The sequence below is a fragment of the Chlorocebus sabaeus genome, chromosome X (genome assembly GCF_047675955.1).
Source record: "Chlorocebus sabaeus isolate Y175 chromosome X, mChlSab1.0.hap1, whole genome shotgun sequence".
Classification (NCBI taxonomy): Eukaryota; Metazoa; Chordata; class Mammalia; order Primates; family Cercopithecidae; genus Chlorocebus; species Chlorocebus sabaeus.
This window is the reverse complement of record NC_132933.1, coordinates 108,502,098-108,528,265: the sequence shown is the minus strand read 5'-3', so window position 1 is coordinate 108,528,265 and position 26,168 is coordinate 108,502,098. Positions and strand designations below refer to the sequence as shown.

Sequence of the window (26,168 nt, the reverse complement as noted above, 5' to 3'; positions counted from 1 at the left end):
GGACATCACCACACAGATGTCCTAACACCCCTTCAAAGGCCTCATGCCCTGAAACATACCCCAGCTTCAAACCCCAATCCCGTTTCTTGCTTTGTGCTCCTGGGCTTTATAAAGGTATCATGACTCAACCACAGAGACCTCTGAGGCCGATACAGTTTGGATATTTGTCCCCTCCAAATCTCATGATGAAATGTGATCCCCAATGTTGGAGGTGGGGCCTGCTGGGAGGTGTTTGGGTCATGGGGGTGGATCCCATATGAATGTCTTTGTGTTGTCCTCGCAGTAATGAGTGAGTTCTTTCTGTTGGTAACTGTAAAATCTGATTGTTAACAAGAGCCCAGCATCCCCTCCTTTCTCTCTTGCTCCCCGTCTTGCCATGTGACACGCCTGCTCTCCCTTCACCTTCCACAAGTAAACGCTTCCTGAGGCCTCACCAGATGCAGAAGCTGGTACCATGCTTCTTGTACAGTCTGCAGAACTGTGAGCCACATAATCCTCTTTTCTTTATAAATTACCCAGCCCCAGGTATTCCTTTAGAGCAATGCAAAACAGACTGAGCAAATTACCTCCCTACGCCTGTTTCCTTTTCTGTAAAAGCTGACAGTGACAATAACTACTTTAGATGGTCATCAGAAGAGTAAATGAGATAATGATAAGGTAGGCACTTTTTCATTGGATATTCCCCCTCCTCACTCTCTGTATTTAATCACAGGCCATTGTCTATCAACTCTGCCAACCAAATGTCTCTCAAATCCTTCCCCAATTTTCTGTTCCTACAATCATTGTCCTGGTTTGGACACTCAGCATTTCTAGCCTGAACAATTGCAAAACTCTTGGACTGGTGGCCTTGCTCCCTTTCCTTTCCAATCTGGTGGCCTATTATTGCTCCATGAGATAGGGCTATGATGGGACTCAGTCCTTTTGTCCATTTTCCCAAAACACAGCACAGTGCCTGACACAGAGTAGGCATCCAACAAACACTTCTTGGCAATGCTGGCTGGCTCCAAATTCATTATTCCAACCACCAGACACAATGAAGCCACGCTCTAAGAAAAACCTCTATCTCATGAGCATTGAAGGAAGCCTTCTGCACATGTAATGAGGTTGCATGACAACCTTATTCTCAGAGCCCATGGCCCTCAAATCCCTGCTTCTCCCCCTTGTACTCATTGTGGTATATCAATACAGAGCCCTCAGGCCTAGATTAGTAATTAGAAGGCAAAATTTGCTCAACATAGGCAGAAATCATGAGATGTGTTAAATAACAATAGGAAGGTAGGCTAAGTAGAGCATGGGCATGTTAAACATAGAAAGAAAGGGATGGAAAAACCAAAAGATAACTGATCTTCAGTAGGTCGTAAATATACATGAGGCACCTGGGCTCTAAATATTCATGATATGTTAAATATAGAAGGGACACTAAATATTCATGAACACCCAATATTTATGAGGCCTCAATTTGGCCACTCATTCATCGGTGACACCCATTTTGGCCCCATGTGACCTCTGCCCAAGAAACACAAACAAAACCCAAGACTATTCAGCAGGCTTATTGACAAGCTACAGCCATGGCCAGGCACACTTCTCCCTGCATCTCTCCAACAGAGCAAGTGTGTGCCCTCAGCCCGAGGCCCCTTCTGTCTGTGGTTCTACTTGCTTGACCCTCAATTCTGGTCTCCAAACCATACTAGTAGCAGGGAAGGTTAGTGAAGCAGAGACAGAACCATTGCTGATGCCAGGATTCAGGCAGTATGGTCCTTCTGCCTACTTGTACCCTGTCCCAAGTGTGTGAACCTACCCTATCTCTTTCCCTCTTGTTTCTCATCATGTATTTTAAATTACTTTAATGTATCATGTGATTCATGGATTTTAATGTGATCCATAAGCCTTGTGTTTTGTGGCCTCTGGGAGAGTCTGCATGTATAATTCTCAAAGGCCACCACTGCATATAGGTGACATCCCACACAACACTCTCCCTGCCACATACAGAACAGATTGTAGGAGGAGCAAGAATGGAAACAGAGAGACCACGTTAGGCAGATATTCCATTCCTCTAGTCAACAGATGAGGGTAACTTGAATGAGGATGGTAGAGAAGGGGATATAAAGACATGGACATATTCAGGATATGTTTTTCTAGGAGAATGAAGAACAGGGATGGTAGTTATGAGCAAGTGGGGAAAGTAAAAGGAGTAGAGATTGTAGTTAGAGAAGACAATTTCAGAGACTGAGATACTGGAGGTGGCAATACTCTAAAAGGCAAAGAAACACAACACACCCAAGAATCAGCTCCTCAAGGAACTAAGTACCCTGAAAGGTCATTTACACCAGCGACCAAACAAACACTCAAATCCTCTCATACTTCTAGCAGGCTGTCGGTGAAAAACAACCCCTGACCTGCCCCCAGGGCCATCTATCTATACGAGGGAACAAACAAATCTGTGACTCTCCTCTCCTCCGCCCCTACACCAGACCCCTAACCCCAACCCTATCCAGGTCCATTCCCTACAACTTCTAGCAGCTCTCTGCCAGAAAGCTCTTCCTCTTATTGACCTGAACTCTGATCCCTAGGTCCCATCCATGAAGACACGAAGATACAGAAATAAGGTCACCCGTTCTCCACATGACACCTTTAGATTCCTGAGGACATTTATCAAGCACACTTGAGTCTCCCCATTACAGACAAATACTCCTTTTCACTATTCTGTCTTGCACATGGCAAATGTTCAGTTCTTTCACCGTCGTAGTTGCTGTCCCCTGAAGTCAACCAGAACTCAGCAGCATCCCAAGAGAAGGACCCACAGCACAAACAGAAGAAATGAGTCACCTCCACTGATCTCTGCCATACTTAATGCAACCTAGGATTAGCTTCTCTGGTGGCCACATCACAGAGTTAATTCTTATCTGTGGCTGAGAGGAGTATGGACAAAGATGACTGGCATACACAGGGTGAAGGAACAATGACTCTCTGGTGAGGTACCATCGAAGTCTGTAGTTAACAGGTATGAGGATGAGGAGGGGGTGGTTGAAACAAATGACAGTAAATTCAAGAAAGAAGAGAATGCCAATCTGGAAGCTGCAGTAGAGAACAGCTTTCTCTTCTCCCCTAATGGTATTGTGAAGGAAGTGATCTGCTCAGGGCAAAGTGACCAAAGGGTTTGAGGAAAAAGTTAAAGGCACAGGAGAGTTTACTCATACCAGAGCAGCACCTGAAAGGATACAAATATGCCACAGAGGAGTGAGAGACCCAGCCAATGTTGAGGTGCAGAGGGTAGAAAGCTGGTAAGTCACCATCAATAACTACATGCTAATGGCATGTTTATATTCACCATTGCCAGCAGGTTAGACAGCCTAAACAGTAGCACGCAGTCTTTTGAAAAGCTAAAGGCAGGCAGTATATAAAGGCAGGAGTCAGAAGTGAAGGAACCATAACTCTGCTTTAAATAGATACCTTGAAGCAATCCACTATTTTTCACCTCTGGTTCATTTACTTGTATTGTGTCATCTTCAGGGTAGAAGTAGATTTTGTAGTATCTTATTCTGTAGTTGGTTTGGCTTTTATCAGGTACTTCCTCTTCCAAATAGGCATCAAAAGATAATACCTGTTGGAATCATAATTAGAAAGTAAGAAATGAAAAGAAAATTCAGCAAACTTAAAATCACCATAGCAACTGCGTGTATACTTTTTGTTAATATAAAGAAAAAAGTAGAGAGAATTTTTCCAAGAAGACATTCTACACATCAGCTATGCGAATGGATATACAATCTAAGATACAATACATAAAGATTATTTTATACTTTTATCACCATCTGGTTAGAACAAGGAAATGATATTCAAGTAATATATCCATCGTTCAGCTCTACCATAAACTGAACTAGAGTCTGCCTTTGGGATTTCACAGTGGGATTCTAAATGTATGTGTTATAGAGACAAAATATTCTTTCTCACAAGATGAATAAGTTTTGTCATTTTTTTCCCATTAACAATAACACAAAGCTGCCTTGGTTCTGGCATAAAATTATCCTGACTGTTAGTCCAGACGATTGCTTGCCTTCAGGCAATCCAAGCAGGCATATCTGAAATTCATCCAATGCCCTGGAGACGCCACCTTACACTTCGGGAACCTCAAGGAGCCTAGCCCAATGCTAGACTCAGACTCATCTTGTATGGGGGCGGTAGGGAATAAGGAAGGGAAGGACAGGTGGATTCTAAAGCAGTTATGGTAAAATTCAGAGATAGTCAAAAATATCTTTGAAAATTCCTTAACTACTTTAGAAAACTGTGCCTCTCAGTAAAGTAAAACACAGCCCATTTTTCTCCCATATTGAAGCAGATGACTGCCTGCTTCTTCAGTTGAAGACCAGTTAAAATCATTTCTTTATGCTTAGGTGCCATGTTGTATGAATAATATATATCTTTAACCATTGGAAACATTCTTAATATGGCATCCTGCTCACACACTGAGCACGACAAGGTAACTGAGGACAACTGTGGGAAAAGTAGATTCAGGCTACCATTTCAAGCTTGACCTGTGGCTCAAGCTCTGTGAGAGCTCCATTTAAATATTCTCTTTGTCTCTCGCTTTTGATCAATTTTTATAATTGAAGTTGCAAAAGTTAACTGTGCATATGATGTAACTCCGGGGTTATTTAATGTGGACAATATGATATATATGAGTGAGTCTGTTAGATGCAATCTACCCTCTAGGGGTGGTGGTCAGTTAACCTAATTAAGAATATATACTCCAGGAGTGCTTAGCAAATTTTTATCAGAAGCCCACACTTCAGAAGTAGCTAACAAAATGCCTCAGTAGCTTATTCTCTGATCAACACAAGAAGCTTTGTCAATTGCCAAAAGTGATGTTAGAAATAAATTTTAGTGAAATGATTATATTCAAAATGCACATACCAGTTACAAATACTAACCAGGCACTGTCCTTAAAGGAACAGGTTCTAAGAGTCTGGTGAGCCCAGAGATCTACTCCCTTCAAAATGGCACCTTTGGCTTCATTCCCAAATAGTCCTATGTTCAGCTGCTTTCTTAAGGAATTTGTCTGGCCTGACTCCAATTAGGTTAGCTAAACCCCATTGCTAGAATGCTGTCACATTTGTATTGAGTGAACATTTCAGATAAGATGCTGTTGGACAAGTATAGAGTTTCCTTCTGGGGTGACAAAAAAGTCTTGGAACTAGATAGATGTGATGGTTGCACAGCCTTGTGGATATGCTAAATATCACTGAATTGCACACTTTAAAATGGCCAATGGTTAATTTTATGTTACGTGAATTTTACCTCAGTTAAAAAGAAGATATTAGACACTGAGTCATGTTGGACACTTTAAAATGGTGAGTTTTTGTTATGTGAATTATATTTCAACTTTTAAAAAGTAGAGGGAGGAAGCCGGGTACAGTGGCCCAGGCCTGTGGCAGGAGGATCACTTGAGCCCAGGAGTTCAAGACCAGCCTGAGCAACATAATGAGACCCTGTTTTTACAAAAAAATTTACAAATTAGCTGGGCATGGTTACATGTACTTGTAGTCTCAGCTACTAGGGAGGCTGAGGTGGGAGGATCGCTTGAGCCCAGGAGATTGAGGCTGCAGTGAGTGACGACCTCGCCACTGCACTCCAGCGTGTGTGACAGAATGAGACTCTGTGTCTCAAAAATAACTTTTAAAAAAAAAATTTTTTAAGGAAGAAAAGATGTTAGAACACCTAAAAGGAGAAAGAGCTGGGGATTCATCAAACTTTCAGTGTAGGTAATATTTAATCTGAGATTTTTTTTTTCTTTGTAATCAAGTAGGAAAGTGTAGAGAGAATATTCTTGGCTCTCACCCTCCTCTATATACTGAATGCTACCAGTATAAATTTGTGAACGACTGCACTGGCACAGGTCAATTGACAACTGGCATAGGTCAACTGTCATGTATGTAATCATTAAATATTTATCAATCAAATGATGCATTAAAAGAGAAGGATGCTAAATTGAAATAAAGAGAAAAGGAAAGACATTATCTTAGGTTGGGCTTTAATATGTCTAGATGAGGGACAGAGTGATATTTCATATTCTGGTCCCATGAGAATACAGGGCTGTTAAACTCCAGCATGAAAGATACAGAGCAAGTCAGAATGAGGTAGAGATGGAAAGATAAAAAAGGAAGAGGAAGAGGAAATTGTAAAATGTGGCAAAGTAGAATGTAAGAGGAGAGACACCAAATAGATTAAAAAGTGATCTTGCAAAAATAAATGATCTAATTGCAATGGAATTTGATGTATCAGAGAATCCAGAAAATAGAACCTAAAATAAAAACTGTTAAAAATGAAAATTTATAGGAACATAATTATGATATAAGGTGTTATCATCACTTATGATGTCAAGCAGAAACTAGATAAATAAGGTCCTAAGCTGGGCATGGTGGCTCACGCCTGTAATCCCAGCACTTTGGGAGGCCGAGGCAGGTGGATCAGTTGAGGTCAGGGGTATGGAGATCAGCCTGACCAACATGGAGAAATCCCATCTCTACTAAAAACACAAAAATTAGCCGGGTGTGGTGGCACATGCTTGTAATCCCAGTTACTCAAGACGCTGAGGCAGGAGAATCACTTGAACCGGCGAGGTGGAGGTTGCAGTGAGCCAAGATCGTGCCACTGCACTCCAGCCTAGGTGACAGAGTGAGACGCCATCTCAAAAAAAGAAAAAAGAAAAAAAAAGAAAAGAAATAAAAAAGAAAAATAAGGTCCTAGAGGATGTAATTGGCTGCAATTTTCTTGAAAACAGAATATATATATCATTTGGTGGGGGCATGTGATCTTCAGTCCTCCACAGGCCTCTGCAGACCCTATGATATTATATGAGGTTACCTGCCTGAACCTCAAGGCATTTGGAATTTTAATCTTAGCCTAGAGGATATAAAACCTTAGGCTGGGCACAGTGGATTATGCCTGTAATCCCAACACTTTAGGAGGCTACATCAGGAGGATTGAATCACTTTAGGCCAAGAGTTCTAGACCAGCCTGGGCGACACATGGGTCCCCGTCTCTCCAACAATTTTTCTTTATTTAACTAGTCAGGTATGGTGGTGCATGCCTCATAGTCCAAGCTGCTCAGGAAGCTGAAGCAGGAGAATTGCTTGAGCCCAGGAATTCAAGGCTGCAGTGGGCCATGATCATGCCATTGCATTCCAGTTTAGGTGACAGAAAAGAAAAAAAGAAAAAGAAAAAAACCCTGAAATCTGAAATCAATTAGCTTTAAATAACAGGTATATGATTTCCTCATTACAAAGGAAAAATTTTAAATGTTAATATTTCTGAATTCAGGATCTTCTTACAATTAAAGCAAAAAGAATCTCAAAGCAATCAAGAATGCATTTTGATGGGCAAGTAGTTCCAACTTGATGTATGGTGCAAATTTAGCTTTGTAGAGAAGGATCTATCCTATCTTCATGTCAGTTGAGTTATTTGCTTTGCATTGCATATCCCAAACAGTTGAATTTTAACACTAGATTCCTAATTTTCACTTAAAATGTTTGAAAATAAGTATTGTCTGATGCAGTATGACACAAAAAATAATTGCGTGGAGAAGGTTGTCCATTGCAGGCTAGACCATGCAACTGTAAGGCAAAAGCAAAAGCCTAATCTCTTAGAATAAATCATATAATTTTTAAAAATGGGGAGGCCGATGTGGCCAATATGTGAGTCAGAAAGACTATTACTTCAGGAACCAAACATCTAAGTGTCAAAAACTTACAGCTGAATTTCTAGAGAAGCTATCAGGAAAGAAAGACAAAACATTGGCAATGTTCAATAACCTCAACATTTTATAAAGAGGTCAACATCACATGTCCAAGTTTAATATGTCTAAGCTCGATTTTATGAAAAAGGCTCAGACTTAAATTGTGAAATACTGTAAAAGGGACATAAGGATAAATGCATGCTCTATATGTTAGTAGACAATAAAAATTTGTGTACATTTAATACAATGTTGCTTACTCTTTCTGAAAAAGCTATTATTAAATCAATGGTTTATCTTATGATTATGAAGTCCCATAATCAAGGAAATCAATGATAATAAATTTTGTGTTGCATATAGAGGATGGCTCCTTTATACATGATAATATATATATTTACAGAAATATATCTGAAACTTACATGCTAATTCACAAAAATTTTAATAAATTTTAAAAACAGTAAAATTACACAAGTTATACTCACTGACCACAAAGTAATACAACTAGAAGTGTATAATGTACCTATAAACAAAAATTGTCACTCCTCATAATTGTACCAAAAATAAATTTAAAAATATAAAAAGTACAAAGATAAAATTTCTATAAATGTATAAAATAAAATTTCTATAAAAGTATATAATAAAATATAAGACCATACAAACCTATAGGATCTAGGCAAATTTGCAATCTGGAGTAAATTAATGGATTAAAATTATTACATAAAAGAATTGAGAGTCTGAGAGACAGGATAAATCGCTAACAGTGATTCTCAGCCTTGGCTATGCATTAGGAACTTTAAAAAAGTTTTAAAAGACCATACCCGGCCGGGCACAATGGCTCACGTCTGTAATCCCAACACTTCGGGAGGCCGAAGTGAGTGAATAACCTGAGGTCAGGAGTTTGAGACCAGCCTGACCAACATGGCAAAACCCAATCTCTACTAAAAATACAAAAAATAGCTGGGCACGGTGGTGGACACCTGTAATCCCAGCTACTCAGGAGGCTGAGGCAGGAGAATCACTTGAGCCTGGGAGGCAGAGGTTGCAGTGAGCCAAGATTGCGCCACTGCACTCCAGCCTGAGTGACGACAGAGTGACATTCCGTGAAAAACAAAAAAACAAAAAACTCAGACCTTGTCTAAATAAATTAAATCAGAACCTTGGGGAGGGGACTATTACTATTTTTTAAAAGCTACTGATGGGGTTCAGGACATGCTACCTCAGCAAATACGCCGAGGCACATGGCACCTTAGCATTTGAGAAAAAGGTAGAAGCAGGAAGTTCTCTCTGACCTTCTCCCATCATTCTCCCTGGAGGCAGGTCATAAAACCTAGGAAGGTCATTGTCTGACCTTCTCCCTTCCTCCTTCCCTATAGACTCGCATGTGACAGGTGTCCTGCCCTATACCCAGAGGAAAGGAGTGTCACATAGGGATGAAGAAAAAAAATCTGAACAAACAAGTCTTGCTATTTTAAGTTCCCCCCAGTTTATTACCATTAGATCACATCCTTTTGTCCTCCAATCATAGTTCTACATGACTGTCCACAAAAATACAGTTTTCTCCTGTTTCTTTGGATCATTTCTGAAGGCTCCCTGTCTCCTCAACCTTTCATTAAATAAATTTGTGTGCTTTTCTCTTGTTAATCTGTCTTTTGTTATAGAGGTCTCAACCATGAACCTTGAGATAGGCAAGTACAAAATACCTTTTTCTTTCCTACTCTCCCCAGATAATTCTGAAACATAGCCAGAGTTTAGAATCAGTGCGCAATGATTCAAACAAAAGCTTTTAAAGCCGGGCGCGGTGGCTCACGCCTGTAATCCCAGCACTTTTTGAAAGGCCGAGGCGGGCAGATCACCTGAGGTCAGGAGTTTAAGACCAGTCTGTCCAACATGGTGAAACCCCGTTTCTAGTAAAAATACAAAAAAATTAGCTGGGCCTGGTGGTGCATGCCTGTAATCCCAGCTACTCAGGAGGCTGAGGCAGGAGAATCACTTGAACCCAGGAGGCAGAGGTTGCAGTGAGCCATGATCGTGCCACTGCACTCCAGCCCGGGCGAAAGAATGAGACTGCCTCAAAACAACAAACAAAAGGTTTTGAAAAAGCAAAAATTTGTCATAAGAAAAACAGGAAGCAAAAAAGATAGTATGGATATATAAATTTGAAAGAAGAAAAACAACTACAATAAATAAACCCAAGGACTTTTTAAATAAATAAAAGAGATAAGATTTTAGAAAGCTCGGCAAGAAAAATATAAATAAAATGAGAAATGAGACTGTGCACGACAGAGATGCAATTATAAGATATAAACTATAAATTATTTTATAATAATCATGCAAACATATGAAAATGAATTTTAAAATTGCAATTAAATAAGTGATGTTCTGTAAGAACCGTGACTTATCAAAAACACAATGAATAAGCTAATAACCAAGTAAGAAGTGAAAAAAAGTAACCAAACAATTGCCCCAATAAAGCCTCCAACCAGGATGATTTACTAATGAATTGGTTCAAACTTTCAAGGAAAAGAAAATCACCAAATTATATAACTCCCCAGGATACCAAAAAAAGATGGAAAGCTACGAAGGTGAATTCCTATGCCTAATAGATGTACCATGAAAAAAAAAGTAACTGTGAAACAATAGTTCTCACCCTGCTACACATTAGAATCACTTATAGAGCTTTTAAAAATCCTGATGCATTGGCCACACTGTCCCCACCACCAGCACCCCCACCCCGACCACAGACATCCACCATCCCCTATACACACACACACACACGCGCGCACACACACACACACACACACAGAGAAATCAGATTCTCTCCGGGTGGGCCTAGGCATCAGTAATTTTTAAAGCTCCCCAAGTGATTACAAACTGCAAGCGAGAGTTGAGAACTACTGCTACAGAGCACTTTCACTACTTATGATTTATAGAAGAAAGATCCTAAGTAAAATACAAGCAAACAGAATTCAATAGTCTGTAACAGTTACAAGCCACCTATACACACAAAAAAACAGCATTTTACTCACAGATGCCAACATGTTTCCCAACTAGGAAATATGAGCAAATAAGTAATGATCTCACACCATTTCCTACCACATACATTTTTAAATGCAAGGGGTAGTTCCTTAACAAGATTACAAAAGGATCTGCTTTAAAACAACAGCCTAAATATCTAACATAATAATTAAAATATGTGCCTACCAAAATCAGGAACAGAACAATAATGCCCCTACTAGCATCATTATTTAATATTGTTTTTAAAAGCACTGACAATGTAGACAGATATGAAGTAAAAATATTAGCAAGAAAGAGACAAAAATTATCATTATGGGTAGATAAAATAATGATGTAGACAAAGGCTGAAAAACTAACAAAGATTTCAGTACAACCATACCTGAATTTAAAATATTCTTATGTGTCAGCAATAACAGCTAGACCATACAGTGGGGGGAAAGTATGTTCATAATAAAAAATTACAAAATACTTAAAAATAGTTTTAATAAAAACTCTGACCCAGATAAAACTCTAAAAAGATTTACTAGAAGATATATGAATAGAAGAGCTTGACTAAAAGGATAGGTGAAGTATATTCTGGATAAGCAGAGACTAAAACAACTTTTCAAGTGGGTATTTCAATATCATTTTGGAGGGACTTAGAATTATTATTATTATTATTTATGAGATGAAGTCTCACTCTATCACCCAGGCTGGAGTGCAGTGGTGCGACCTGGACTTACTGCAACCTCTGCCTCCCGGGTTCAAGTGATTCTCCTGCCTCAGCGTCCCAAGCATCTGGGACTACAGGTGCACGCCTCCACACCCAGCTAACTTTTGTATTTTTAGAAGAGACGGTTTCACCATGTTGGCCAGGCTGGTCTCAAACTCCTGACCTCAGGTGATCCACCTGCCTCGGCCTTCCAAAGTGCTGGGATTACAGGTGTGAGCCACCGGGTCGGGCCTAGAATTATTTTTTTAAGTCTACTTGATAAAATAAACAGTTCAGCCTATTAAAGATAGTCATAAAATTTGAGTGTAATGAAGGAGATATAGCTCTCCCAGACTTTATACCTTAATATAATAGTTCAATTATTAAAGTAGTGCAATACCGGAATAACAAGAGACATAGTAGGTGTAAAAGAATAGATGGCCTGGAAATAGACTCTATTAACAGGAATTTAACACATAATGAAAGAGGAGTCATATATCAATAATCAAAAAAGTACCAACTTGGAAAAGCATCAGTGTATAGCTCCCTGTAAAATCCAACCCAAATATCAGATGAAGTATTGTCTTAAATATAATAAATCAATACCTTTCACCTTCCAAAAAAATTAATATGTGTCAAGCCTCAGAAGGAGGAATGACATTGCAGGCTTGGGAGAAAAAGAGAAAGAAAACATTTTTTAAAATTAAAATTTAACTACATAAATAAGTTATAACTTCGATATACTAAAATATAAACAAAAACATGCTAACAAAAAAATTTAGAAAATATGGCTAAACTTTAATTTTATAAACATTTTTAAATTAATTTTTTAAAGACCCTAAAAGAGAAATGGGAAAAGAGCATAAACAAAATTCATGAGAAGGTCAACAAATAAAAAGAAGTTCACTCTAAGAAACTGTCAGATTAAGTGCAAATTAAAATAACAACGAGGCATCAGGTTTATGTGTGTGTTTCTCCTATTAAATGGACCATTCATCACGGATGAGATTTTAAGTTAGTACAATTCTTCTGCGGCAATGTAATGCTATGAGGAACCAATTTAAAATTCCTACCTCCTCTCAGGAACTCCATTTCCCGGCACGTAGTCCAAAGAAACGACCCAAAATAGAGAAAAAACTTATATGTGCAAAGATGTTCTTTGCAGCTTTTTATCATAAAAGAAAAAAAAAAAAAAAAGTAGAATAAGGGGACCTGAAGAGTTAACAAAAAGGGAAGAGCTTGGTTAATTACGGCACATCTACGTTCTCCATGGAGTATTATAAAGACACCAGCAAGATGTTTTTGAAAAACATGAGGCAATAAGAAAAATACTGAGGCTATACAGTAATGTTAAGTGAATAAAACACAGGACTGGGCCGGGCGCTGTGGCTCACACCTGTAATCCCAGCACTTTGGGAGGCTGAGCGGGTAGATCAGTTTGAGACCAGCCTGCCCAACATGGTGAAACCCCGTCTCTACTAAATAAATAAATAAATAAATAAATAAATAAATAAATAAATTAGCCTGGCATGGTGGCATGAGCCTGCAGTCCCAGCTACTTGGGAGGCTGAGGCAGGAGAATAGCTTGAATCCAGGAGGTGGAGGTTTCAGTGAGCCGAGATCATGCTACTGCACTCCAGCCTGGGCGACAGACTGAGACTCCGTCTCCCGGGGGAAAAAAAAAAACCCACAAGACTGAAAATTGTTATATACCACAGTCATAACTATGTTTTTTAAAACTACATTTTTAAACTATGCTCTATAAACCACAACTACGTTTTTTGAAAAGACTGAGGGTGGAGGGGAGGAACAAAAAGCATGTAATGGCGGCAGCTCGGGGTAGACAAGTGGCTGGGCAGTGAAAAGAAGCGTGGTAAAGGAGGGGCGGGGTGGGGGGAGGCGGGTGACTGTTGCCCTTAGATGGAGCGGGCTGGTGGCCTGACCCAGGCTGGTGGGCGAGGTGATGGGGGCTGGGCAGGCTTCCCAACTCTGCTTCTACACTGTGTTCTGCCCTGTCCTCCAGCTGGCCATTGGGGATCAGGGCCTCTAGGCCAGTAGCCCACCCAGGGGCACCCTGTGTGTGATCCCTAAAGTGTCTTGTTGTCATTTCATGAACTCTGACATCTCCAACGGGCCTTGTATTCCAAACCAAAAGTAAGAGGTTTGATCAGAAGCACTTTGTTTTTGAGACGGAGTCTGGCTCCGTCGCCCAGGCTGGAGTGCAGTGGCGCTATCTCGGCTCACTGCAAGCTCCGCCTCCTGGGTTCACACCATTCTCCTGCCTCAGCCTCCCAAGTAGCTGGGACTACAGGCACCCACCACCATGCCTGGCTAATTTTTTATATTTTTAATAGAGATGGGGTTTCACCATGTTAGCCAGGATGGTCTCCATCTCCTGACCTCATGATCCACCCGCCTTGGCGTCCCAAAGTACTGGGATTACAGGCGTGAGCCAGGGCGCCCGGTCGATCGGAAACACTTTGACCCCCCCCCAGAAGCACTTTGACTCCCCGGAAGCACTTTGACTCCCCGGAAGCACTTTTTTTTTTTTTTTTTTTTTAACATCCGGGAAGTTGCACAGCGCAAAATCAGACCATTTGGGGCAGTCTTAGGAGTACGGTGTGGGCTCGGACGCCATACCGGGCCTGGATTCTTAGGACTTCTCCAAAGCACTTTGAAATAATCGTGGAAGGACTTTGGCATCTCTAGAACACGGAGAACTGTGATAGACAGTTGAAAAAAGGAGGAAACGTTCCTGAGGCGCCGGAGTGGCCTCAGCGCCCTCCGGCTCGGGCCTGTCAGCACGCGGAAAAGTACCATCGGAGCGGCACTTAGGTAGGATCCCCCAGCAAACACAGGCGCCCCGCGGAGCTTAGTAACGTGGTTTGCAGCAAACACAGGTGCCCCAGGGAGCTCAGTAACGTGGTGTGGAAGGGGACAGAGGCCCCAAAGGCCTGAAAGCCCCAAAGGAGTACTTTGTGGCCTGCACACCGTGTTTTTCCTAAGGTTCATCCTGCCACAGAAATTCTTTCTCCTCCCCCTCCCATTCCTCAGCCACTGGCGTGATTAGGGCCGGCTCCAAAGACTGCCTAATTTGGAGCATTTGGGGTTCCTTTCGTCCTTGTGATCCCCAATGCAGTCTGCCAGCCCCTTTCTAAAAGAAATGGCTTCTCTGGAGGAGGGCATCTACAGCCTTAAAATTAATTCCAAACATAGCTCCTATAATTTCATGAACCCTCAATTTGCAGCTGGAAGTGAGGGTCAAAATGAAACTGAGGAACCAAACAAGTTCCAGAACAGGAAGGGCATACCTCAAGATTGTGATGCTTCATTGCCTCTGAGGGTTCTCCAGGAGATCCTGGAAGATGACATGCCAAAAGGCAAAGAAGAGGCTGTCACTAGCTCACAATCAAGCCTAGGACAGCGTCCCTACTATGCAGAAAGAGCAGCCAGGAATGCCACTATCTTTGCTCCTCAAAAAGAGAAAGAGTCAGCCCCAGAGATGAGCAGCTCCTGTGACAAGAGGGTGACTGTTAATCCTCCTGAGAAATTCAGTGAGGGGCGACCTAATAAACAAAGTACAGTCATTTGTGAAAAATGCTCTCCACCTTTAAATTTTCCGGATGACTGTAACTCCCATTCAGTAATCCAAAATCACAAAGAAAAGATGGTGATTGAGCGCCCCTCTTCAGGGAGTGACTGGTCTGATGTAGGTGGAACCACAGCCATATTCTCTGAAGAGAAGCCATTCTCACTGTGTCTCCCTGTAGTGTCAGAGCCGCCATACTACGCCACTGACTATACCACTTTTCCACCTCATTATAGTCCTTGGCATGACTACACCAGCTCTTGGTTCAGCAATACCAAGTCTTCTTGCTATCCCTCCTTGGGCAGCAGCAGTAACACATTACAGGCTGGGAAGAGTAGCTGCAGCAGCAGCAGCAGCAGCAGCAGAAGCAAGAACAACATATTCCAGGGTGAGAGGAGCAGCCACCAGAGTTTCCTGAGTGATTATTCCACCAGTTTTCCAGTGAGCTCCCAAAACACGTCCAGAGATCTGAAGATGGCAGAGGAAGGCAGATCCAAGAATTCTTCCTTATTTTACTACTCCAGAAATGTGGAAGCAGAGGCGAAGGAGGAGAGAGCATATCAACAGGAGACATTACGACGTCCTTATGGAGGAGATGCATCTAGCTTTCCGCCAAGGACCCTCTGGCAGCCAAAGCAACAGGGTTTCATTGATACCCACTGTCATTTGGACTTGCTGTATTCCAGGCTGCCTTTCAAAGGCACCTTTGCCAAATTCAGAAAAATTTATAGCAACACCTTCCCCAAGGAATTTGAGGGCTGCATTTCTTGCTTCTGCAATCCTCAAAACCTAAGTGATGACCTGTGGGAGGATCACTTGAAAGATGATCTGGTTTGGGGGGCCTTTGGCTGTCGCCCTCATTTTGCCCATTATTATAACAACTATCAAGAAAGAAATATTTTAAAAGCGTTACGACACCCCAAGGCTGTGGCATTTGGAGAAATGGGCTTGGATTACTCCAGTAAGTGTACCACGCATGTCCCAGAGCAGCAGAAGGTGTTTGAGAGACAGCTGCGGCTGGCTGTCTCTCTAAAGAAGCCCATGATGATCCACTGCCGAGAAGCCGATGAAGACCTACTGGGCATCTTGAAAAAATATGTGCCCTCTGACCACAAGATACACCGGCATTGCTTCACTGGCAGTTACCCAGTCATCGAGCCCCTGTTGAACCACTTTCCCAACCTGTATGTGGGCTTCACGGCAATTCTGACTTATTCTTCTGCTGACCAAGCCCGAGAAACTGTGAAAAAGATCCCACTAGAGAGAATTATCGTAGAAACCGATGCTCCCTTCTTCCTCCCTCGCTGGGTTTCCAAAAGCCATTGCCAGTATGCCCACCCAGGCCTGGCCCTGCATACGGTGCGAGAGATTGCCAGAATCAAAGATCTTTCGCTCTCGCACACCTTGGCCATCTTGCGGGAGAACACCCGTCGCCTCTACCATCTTTAAACAGAAAAGGCACAGTCAGGAGTCTTCCCAAGAAAGGAGACTGGTAGCCTGACAAAACATATAGACTAGATTTGAACTCTGCCTATGTCCCGGGTCAAGGATGTATTTGAAGAATTCGTTGGAATGGAGTAAACTAGGACAGGATATTTTCCTCAAAACTTTTTCATAAGACTTCTGCTTCTGGCTGGTAGGGTGGGTTACAATGGGATGGGAGGAGGGTTAAGGTAAACTGCCCTTGATGTTATTAAGGTTTTTCTTCCCAGCAAAAATGCCTTAAGGTAGCCAGTAAAGAAGAGAGCTTGATAGAATACAAAGAGTTTCCCGATCTAAATCCCTGTCCTCTGCAGCCTGCTTTTGATCACTTGGTGAATAAAGTCACCCTCCTACTTGTCTTTTAAAAAATGTAGAATTTTAAAAGTGGGGTAGGTGATTTTGTGTATTATATTTGTATATTATAGGAATTCTATTTAAGAAATTTAAAAATCGGTCGGGCGTGGTGGCTCACGCCTGTAATTCCAGCACTTTGGGAGGCCGAGGCGGGCGGATCACTTGAGCCCAGGAATTCGATACCAGCCTGGGCAACATAGTGAAACCTCCTCTCTACAAAAAAAAAAACAAAAACAAAAAACAACAGCTGGGTGTGGTGGCACACGCCTGTAATTCCAGCTATGTGGGAGGCTGAGGTGGGAGGATCACTTGAATCCAGGAGTGTCAGGCTACAGTGAGCTATAATCACACCACTGCACTCCAGCCTGGCAACAGAGTGAAACTCCCATCTCTAAAAAAAAAAAAAAAAAAAAGTTTTTTAATAAAAAGTAGGCCGGGCGCAATGGCTCACGCCTATAATCCCAGCAATTTGGGAGACCGAAGCGAGTGGATCATTTGAGCCCAGGAGTTTGAAACCAGCCTAGGCAACATAGAGAATCCCGTCTCTAAAAAAAAATGTTTTAAATAAAAAAAGTAAGAATACACTGAACAAGGTAACCAAGATATACACACAATGAGTTTTCCTTTACAAAAAAATTTTTCTATCAAAATTTTTTTTAATTTTAGATGGGAAAAATACTTTTCCAACCTGCTCCTCTCTCCCTGCATTTCTGTGTGGCAAATGCAAGTATTTACAGTGTTTCTAACATGCAGGAGAGAACCTTGCTGTAATTCACCTTTATTTCTTTAGGAAGAGGAGTGAGCAATGTAGTTCTCAGTGTAGTATTTCAAGAGTGGTCTAAATCAAAAAGCACAATCTTCATTTACTTATTCCATGAGTGACGTAAAGAACAGTGCACCTACTCATGTTACTAGTAAAATCTTGCAATGCAAATGTGCAAAATTTGTGACATTTTGTAAATAGTTTGCTATTTAAGTGATACATATTCCATTGAACCTCAAAGAATTATTATTTAGCATTTATTTGTCTGGCATTTGGTGTGTCTACTCTCCCATCCTGGAGGCATCAGAGAGCTGTGAAGGTAGCCGGTAATCTAGAAATTCAGTTTACTCTTAGTGGTCCCTAGGTCATTAGTCCAGAGTCGCAGAGCCTCTCAAGGCCCATTAACAGGCTCCCTGAACCTTGGCAGTCCTTTCAGGGCATGTCGACATTTCGCTTCACTTAAATTTTAGAAAGGCAGCTATTTCTACCTTTAAAGCTCAAAAGAAACAAACCTGCCTACTTTGTCATGGGAGACAGAGGGATTTGCTTTTTCAGTTGGTTTTTATTATATCTAACTTCAAAATTCATACCTGCTTATTAAAAATTTTTGAGACAAGCAAAAATATAAATGTGATTTTTTAAAAACCCAAACAAAAGCAACAGAAGGGAAAATGCACATGGTAAAATTGATTTTTTAAAAATCAATAGAAGAGTCAAATATTGGCAAAATCTGGATATAAAAAATTTGACTCAGGAAAATTGATTTTGGTAGAAATGTGATCATTAAGAAAACTCAGATTGTCAAAAGCCATGATGGACAGCATTCATGTAGACAAAAATTAATGAACCAAATGTTTTCAGAAAAATTTATTGTAGAAAAAAAACTATTGAAAATATTTCTTAATAGGAAAATATGGTAACAGTTTACCTGCATGGAAAAATTGTTCAAAGAATTAAAGTAGCTTGTAGTGGGGAAAAGAGTAAAAAGTAAAAATTTAAAAAAAAAACATGCCAAGAGGGAGTAAAATAGCCCATAATGCTACCCACTTAGAGACAATCACTAACATTTGGAGTAGCTCTTTGGCAGTTTTCTCTAATATTTCCATAGTTACTGGCAAATTCCAGCACTGTACTTAAATCAGTTTTGCTAGTTAATAATATTTACTTCATAGTTAGCATAGCTATATATTTACTTCCTCTGAGTTTATGATTTAAATATATTGTTTTCTGTATTTTTTATTTAGGTTTAATTCTGTTTGTTTTAAATGATCAACTCAGACAGCATGTGCTTTTTCAAAACTATTGTTTACTGATACATAAAATTGTGCTTTGAAATTTGTTTTTCTTTCTGTTCTCTGATGTCTGTTTTATTGTGTATTTTCTAATGTCTTAAGCTAAATGCTTAGTTTATTTTTAATTTGGAGAACAAGAACAAAGCAGTCAGTACCACAAATGTGTCTGTAATGATAACTCTGCTGTATACATAGATTTTTTTATTTTGATAAAGTTTACTTTACACACTATAAAAATACAAATGTATTACAAAAATATGGAAATAGTAGCAGGAAAAAGTATATGGCATTTCTATTATCTAGAACCCCACTGTTGTTGATGTCTTTCCTTGACATAGTTGTGACCATATAGCTCTGTTAAATTGCATATTCTTCTAAATAATTTATATATTTTTTTCTATCCCTATCTTGCATTTGGGGCTCATTTTATGATTGTTATTCTTTTATCTTTCAATAAATACTCAAAATGTTTATGTCATGTTTTGAATTTTATTTCTATTTCATGACCTATTATATATGTTTCTTTTCACTACTCACCACTAATCCTTTTATTTCATGACCTCCCCATGGTTGAACTGTTTAATTTGCTTTATCTCTTAATTGGCTAGCAATTAAGCAACTTTTTCAGGAAAAGTATGTGGCTAGCATATTTGTGATAAATTATATAACTGAGATCTTACTGCTGCTTTCACTAATGATAACACCCTGGCTGAGTCTAGATTTTCTAAGTCACAAACATTTTCCCCTAAAAGTTATAGATATTGCTTCATTGTCTTTTGGCATTTAGTATTGCTGAGAATTCCAATGTCAACTTCTCCTTTGAGGGTTAAATTACTTTTTCTGTCCTGATGCTTGGTAATTTCCTTGCTTTATCCTTGAAAATTTGTCAGGGTAGATCTAATTATTGATCTCTTTTTTTTATTTTCTCTGGTACAGAATAAGTATTTTATCTGCCGGTCTACGTCTTTCTATAATCCAGAAAGTTGCTTTTGTTTTTATTGTTTTCTTATGGTATGCTTAATCAATTTGGTTGCTTTTAATCTAACCTTTAATTCTTTAGGAACAATTGTCTGCATGTTAGAGCTCCATCCTCTGTCCAACCTGCCATTATCTCATTGCTCTGTTACCTTTTCCATTGCATTTCAGGATAATTTCTCAAGTTTACCTTTTCCATCACTCATCCCATTCTCCCAGTTTTAATATTTTTCTTTACTACATATAATGCATTTTTAGATTCCTCACATTTCATCCTTCTTCAGCAATCTCCCTTTGACTTTTTGCCTGCAATCTCATTCAATAATATTTTAATTTGCTTTTACTTCTCACTTTGTGTTATATACTTCCTTACACAAAGCACATTATCAAAAATATTTATTTTTTCTGTAGAAAACATACTTTTAAAATAAGTATTTTTCTTCCTCTGTCTTTTGAATACTATGTTCTCCATTTATGTTGTAGAATCTTTTCAGAAACCTTAAGTTTCTTTGTTCATTCCTGAACAAAGAGCAGTCTATCTAGGCTGGTGTTTTCCACAAAATAGGGTAGGTGGGTGGGTTTTCTTTCACTCCCTTCACCATGTATCCTAATGTTCTTAGATCCCTCCTCTCTGGTTAATATAAATTCATATAGAGTAGTCAAGAGAAGTAGGAAGGGAGTTGGAACCATGGGTAGTCCCCAGCAGGAAAACCTTCTAATTTTCCATATAAACATTTTATGAATTGACCCAACCTCCGCTCCAGGAAGAGTGGCCAGTCCTTTGTATGCCATTGCCTGTTCCATCAGAGAAAAGCCCGAATGCAGGACCTGCTTTGACTTCAGTGTGACTATATTTCTGGGCCTCCTAGTGACACTCTTACGCCATCAATAGTTGTGAAAGTGAACCAGGTGGAAACCCCTACAGGTTGTCCTAACCCCCAACTCGATTCTTGTGACTTTCTCGGGAAGTGAAATTGCAATTTGGTTTGGGTATATTCCTTCATTATGATCCCATCTGCACTATATCAGGTGGAAACTCTTCAAAGTTTGCAACATGAAGATGGAACCCCTCCCTGGCCTCCAACACTAATTTAGTTTCTCCACATTTTAAAATTTTGCAGTGATTTCAATTGGGATTGTGGAGGTGGGGGTACATCTAAATACCAATGCTCAAGTTATAATCTCACTCCAAATTCTTATTTTTTCCCCTCTCACTTCATTTTTTGATAAATTTATGTTCCTATGGATACTGTGTTTATATAGGCGTATCTTATTTTAAGAAAACTCAAGTTATACAAACCTGAATCTCATTTAGCATGTTGAACATAAGAGATGGTCAACAAAGGTAAGTTGCATAAATGAATAACAAAAAAGGTAAATTACAGAGGGATGACTTCCAAAGAATATTTTTGTATCACAAAAATATCATAAACCTATTTATAATTGATACTCAAATTTTCATGACTAAATTATGGTTTAAGATAAAATCCACCTGTATGGGCAATATAAGCATTCATGAAATTTAGTTTTACTTGTCTGCATAAGACATGATTTTATGATGCATAAAAATGGAAAGGGAAGTGGCTAGAATGCTAGAATGTTCATGCAGCTTCATCACTAATTAACTACAACAATGGTACAAACCACTTAAGCTCTTTGTTCACTGATTAACCTTTCAGCAAAAATTAGAAAATCAACACTTGCTAACCACACTGATAACCACAGCACTATTTAAAGAATTAAGAAAATTATGTATATATAACAGGGCTTTGGAGAGAAAATGAATGTATAAAAATACTGAATAATATATAAATCAGTGTAGGATGCAAAGCTGGAAGCTTGAAAATACTGTCAAAACCATATCTAAAATAGTCTTCACATCCTTATGGAGTCTATTGCGCAAGCAATTAAAAAACACTTGATATTACTAAGAGAAGAGATTCCAAACCACTGTTTAAAATCAGACTTCCTGGAAAAATCATACTAGGACTAGAAGAAAGGGGGTCACCCTATCCCGCAGATATCACATTGCTAATCATGGAGTTTTATAAACTGAATAAGAAAACTGACATTCAATACGAAAAATAGAAACGGAAAACACTTACCATATAAATGATTATATATATATGTGTGTGTGTGTGTGTTTGTGTGGATATATATATATGATTGTTCCTTTATCTTTTATAATACTTTTCCTTTATCATATATATACACATACACGTATGGAAATATGTAGATTCAGTACCCCATATCCGAAATTCTTGAGACTGGAGTGTTTCAGATGTTTTTCAGATTTTGGAATATTTGCATATACATAGTGAGATATCCTGGGGATGGGACACAAGTCTGAGTAAGAAATCATTTATGTTTCATACACACCTTATACACATAGCCTAAAGATAATTTTATGTACTATTTTTAACGATTTTGCACATGAAACAAAGTTATGTGCATTGAACCATCAGAAAGCAAAGGTGTCACTATCTCAACCACTTATGTGGACAATCTGGTTATTTGGCATAATCATCGTTCCTGACTGAATCTATATGCTTTGGATAAGCAATCATTTTCTTACACTTACTCACATGTGATATGGTTTGGATCTGTGTACCCACCCAAATCTCATGTCAAATTGTAATTCCCAATGTTGGAGGTGGGTCCCGATGGGAGGTGATTGGATCAAGGGGGTGGATTTCCCCCTTGGTACTATCCTCACCATACTGAGTTCTCATGAGATCTGGTTGTTTAAAGGTATGTGGCACCTCCCCACTCTTTCTTTTCGTCCTGTTCCAGCCATGTGAAGTGCCTCACTCCCCCTTTGCCTTCTACCATGATTGGAGGCTTCCTGAGGCCTCCTTATAAGCAGATGTGACATGCTTCCTGTACAGCCTGCAGAACCATAAGCCAACTAAACCTCTTTATAATTTACCCAGTCTCAGGTATTTCTTTTTCTTTCTTTCTTTTTTTTTTTTTTTTTTTTTTTTGAGACAGAGTCTCGCTCTATTCCCCAGGCTGGAGTGCAGCAGTGGTGCGATCTCGGCTCACTGCAACCTCCACCTCCCAGGTTCAAGCAATTCCCCTGCCTCAGCCTCCTGAGTAGCTGGGATTACAGGCACACGCCACCATGCCCAGCTAATTCATACGCTCTGTTTTTTTAGGTGAGAAGAAACATCAGAAGCAGTTGAGGGACCAGGAAGTAGGTCCTCTAGAGATGAGGAGGCATTCTGCTGGATGGCTTTCTTAAATGTTTCCTCCAGAGTTATCAGCCTCATTAATAGAGGTTTTTGTCTCATAAGTGCCCCTGATTTTATCAACTGACATGGTTTCTTGTTCTGTTATGAATGCATATGTCTCTAGTCATCCAATAATCGCATCACAATTTCACCACATCATCTATAGGCACTTTTTTTTTTACAGTTAGCAATGTCATCTTCATCATCACCTTGATTTAGAACCATTTCAGCTATTATAGGTTGGTGCGAAAATAATTACAGTTTTTGCCATTGAAAGCAATGGCAAAATTTTTGCCACTGAAAGCAACGGCAAAAGTTTTGCCACTTCTTTGCTTGGTTCATAATCAGCATACCATTAAATGGCACGTGTTCACTGTGACACTGATGGACTCACTCTTTCAATACATGTTCAAGACCTTCATTTTTAGCTTTATGCAGTGTTTTTCTACTTTTCGTTAACCTCTATACATCACTTTTGCATAGAGCTTCAACTGTTTATCATTCTGTTTCTTCAGGTCATATACTGTGGTCACTCCAACACCATACTCTCCTGTAAGACGCTTCACACTTACACTGCTGTCCAGTTTCCCCCACAGTTTGACTTTCTATGCTATAGATACACACAAACCCTTCCTCTTACCCATAAGGCTATCTTCAGACCTATTTGACATTTTCAACAATATCTTTACACCACAGAGCAGAGAATAAGCAAAAATACACAATGAGTAATGCACGAAGGTCTTGGTCCTACACAGGGCATTGTGGGGAACGTGCCATTGGCATATCCAGCCTGCACATGTGCCATTTTATTACACTTTGTAGGCATGCTTGTTTTGGGGAATCTGGGCATGTGCAAAGAATCTATATTGTAGGTGAAGGGGGTTGGGAGGGCTTCTTCTTCCCTTGGGATGCTGAATAAACTGCGTTGTGCACTTGTATTTTGTCTGTGACCCATCACATGAGGGCAGGTGTAGAATTTTCCACTTGTGGCATCATGTTAGCACTCAAAAAGTTTTCGGATTTGGTATACTCTGTGTGTGTGTGTGCGCGCGCGCGCGTGTGTGTATAAAATTAGCAGGAATGAGAGCCAAGGCAAAAACACTCCTTCATGCCATCATTTTGCGGTATTATGGTTTTGTTTGTTTGTTTGTTTTTTTGAGACGGAGTCTTGCTCTGTCGCCCAGACTGGAATGCAGTGATGCAATCTCTGCTCACTGCAAGCTCTGCCTCCCAGGTTCACGCCATTCTCCTGCCTCAGCCTCCCAAGTAGCTGGGACTACAGGCGCCCGCCACCACACCCGGCTAATTTTTTGTATTTTTAGTAGAGACGGGCTTTCACCGTGTTAGCCAGGATGGTCTCGATCTCCTGACCTCACGATCCACCCCCCTCAGCCTCCCAAAGTGCTGGGATTACAGGCGTGAGCCACCGTGCCCGGCCGATATTATGTATTTTTAAAAGGCTGGATTCCATGCAAAAGATCAGAAGAAAGATGCTTGGATATGATGCCCTTTATGTTCTCCTCCAATCCAAAGAATTTGTTCTAGAATTCTAGTAATTACCCAATGAATTGGACCTCCCCATACATTAGATGATTTTAATGATCCCAAAGTATGTTATTTATTTCCCACAAGTGCATCAACAACCAAAGTCACAAAATGGATATTTCATACTGAAAGCCTCCCTTACTAATGGAAAATAATACAAACCAACCAGCCACAGAATACCTGCTAAGTTCAAAGCTCTGTGCAGTGGATACAACACTCAATAAGAAAATCTCTCCAGCTACAAAGGGTACACAGTCAAGTAAGGGGAATAAGACTATATGCAAATAACTGCAAAACAGAGTATGGTACCTCCAAATAATGATAATGCATTGGAGATAAAAGCTAAAAGCCATTAGGAAAGACTTAATAATATTGCAGCTCTGTATATATTGCCAAGTTGTCTTCCATGTGTCAGGTGTTGTGCTAAGGCCTGAGAATTCAAAGCTAAACAAAATAGCCAACACTGATTAAGTACTTATAATGGGTCAGGCATTGTATTAAGTACTTTTATACTCTATCTCATTTACTCCTCACAAAACACCAATAAAGTAAGTAATACTGTGATTCTCATTTTATAGAAGTTAAGATTTGGGAGGTTAAGTAATCTATGCACGGTCTCAAAGTAAAAGAATGAGACAGCTGGGAACTCAAGTTGCCTAGCCTCAGAGGCCACGAACTTAACCACTATGCCCTGAACTGCCACAAAATCTCCACTCACTCCTGCTCAGTGGAGGACACAGAGAACACTAATAAACGTTTATGAAAATGCTCCAAAAGGAGAGGAAATTGCCAATCACCTGAAAGTATTAAGCAGAAGGCATCATGGTGGAGGTAACATCTGAAATGGGTCTTCAATGGGCTGAAAGATGGAGGAAGTGGACAAGAGGGGAAGGGCATTCTCTGCAAAGGGGAACAGCATGTGCAAAGTTATGGGAGCATAGGAGTGTTCGGTATGTGGGGTACTGCAAGTCATTTTGTGTGGCTAAGGGTTGAGTGGTGATGGGGGAGCAAAGGAGATGAGACTATAAAGGTACAAGAGCCAAAATATAGGTGGTCCCTAAGCCATGAAAAGGAGGTCAAAGGAGTCTAAACATTTTAGAAAGTTAACTCTGTAGCAGAGTGGGCAGTTGAGGAAGGGAATTATACTGAAGGCAGGGATGCCTTCAATGGAGGCTACTCTCCAGGTGAAAGATGAACTAGGATGGCAGCAGTGGCCATGGAAAGAAGGAGACTGATGAAAGGGAGATTTCAGAGGGAAATGAGAGGACTTAGATCAACTGATCAGTGCTGGGAGAGGGGTGGGTAATGGCAGTTCTCTTATTTGTGTAAGCATACACAAAAATATATAATTTAGTAAGTTCACATTTAGAAGTAACTCAAATAATAAGCCAGTGTGGCTTAGTCTCAGCATGGTGGTAGTATATTCAAAGAAAAGGTCTAACAACTAATAGCAATTGAAAATCCTGTTTCATCTTCACTTAGACCTCCAAGGAAAATCTAAAG

General features: G+C 40.0%; 1 protein-coding gene across 1 annotated transcript in view; it reads right to left on the bottom strand.

Moving 5' to 3' along the window:
• The window catches only part of EFHC2 (EF-hand domain containing 2), a 204,181-nt gene that overhangs the window by 130,143 nt on the left and 47,870 nt on the right, over positions 1–26,168 (bottom strand). The window contains exon 3 of the mRNA XM_073013784.1: positions 3,451–3,601. Coding sequence (XP_072869885.1) covers positions 3,451–3,601 — 151 coding nt within the window. The remainder of the gene's footprint in view (positions 1–3,450; positions 3,602–26,168) is intronic.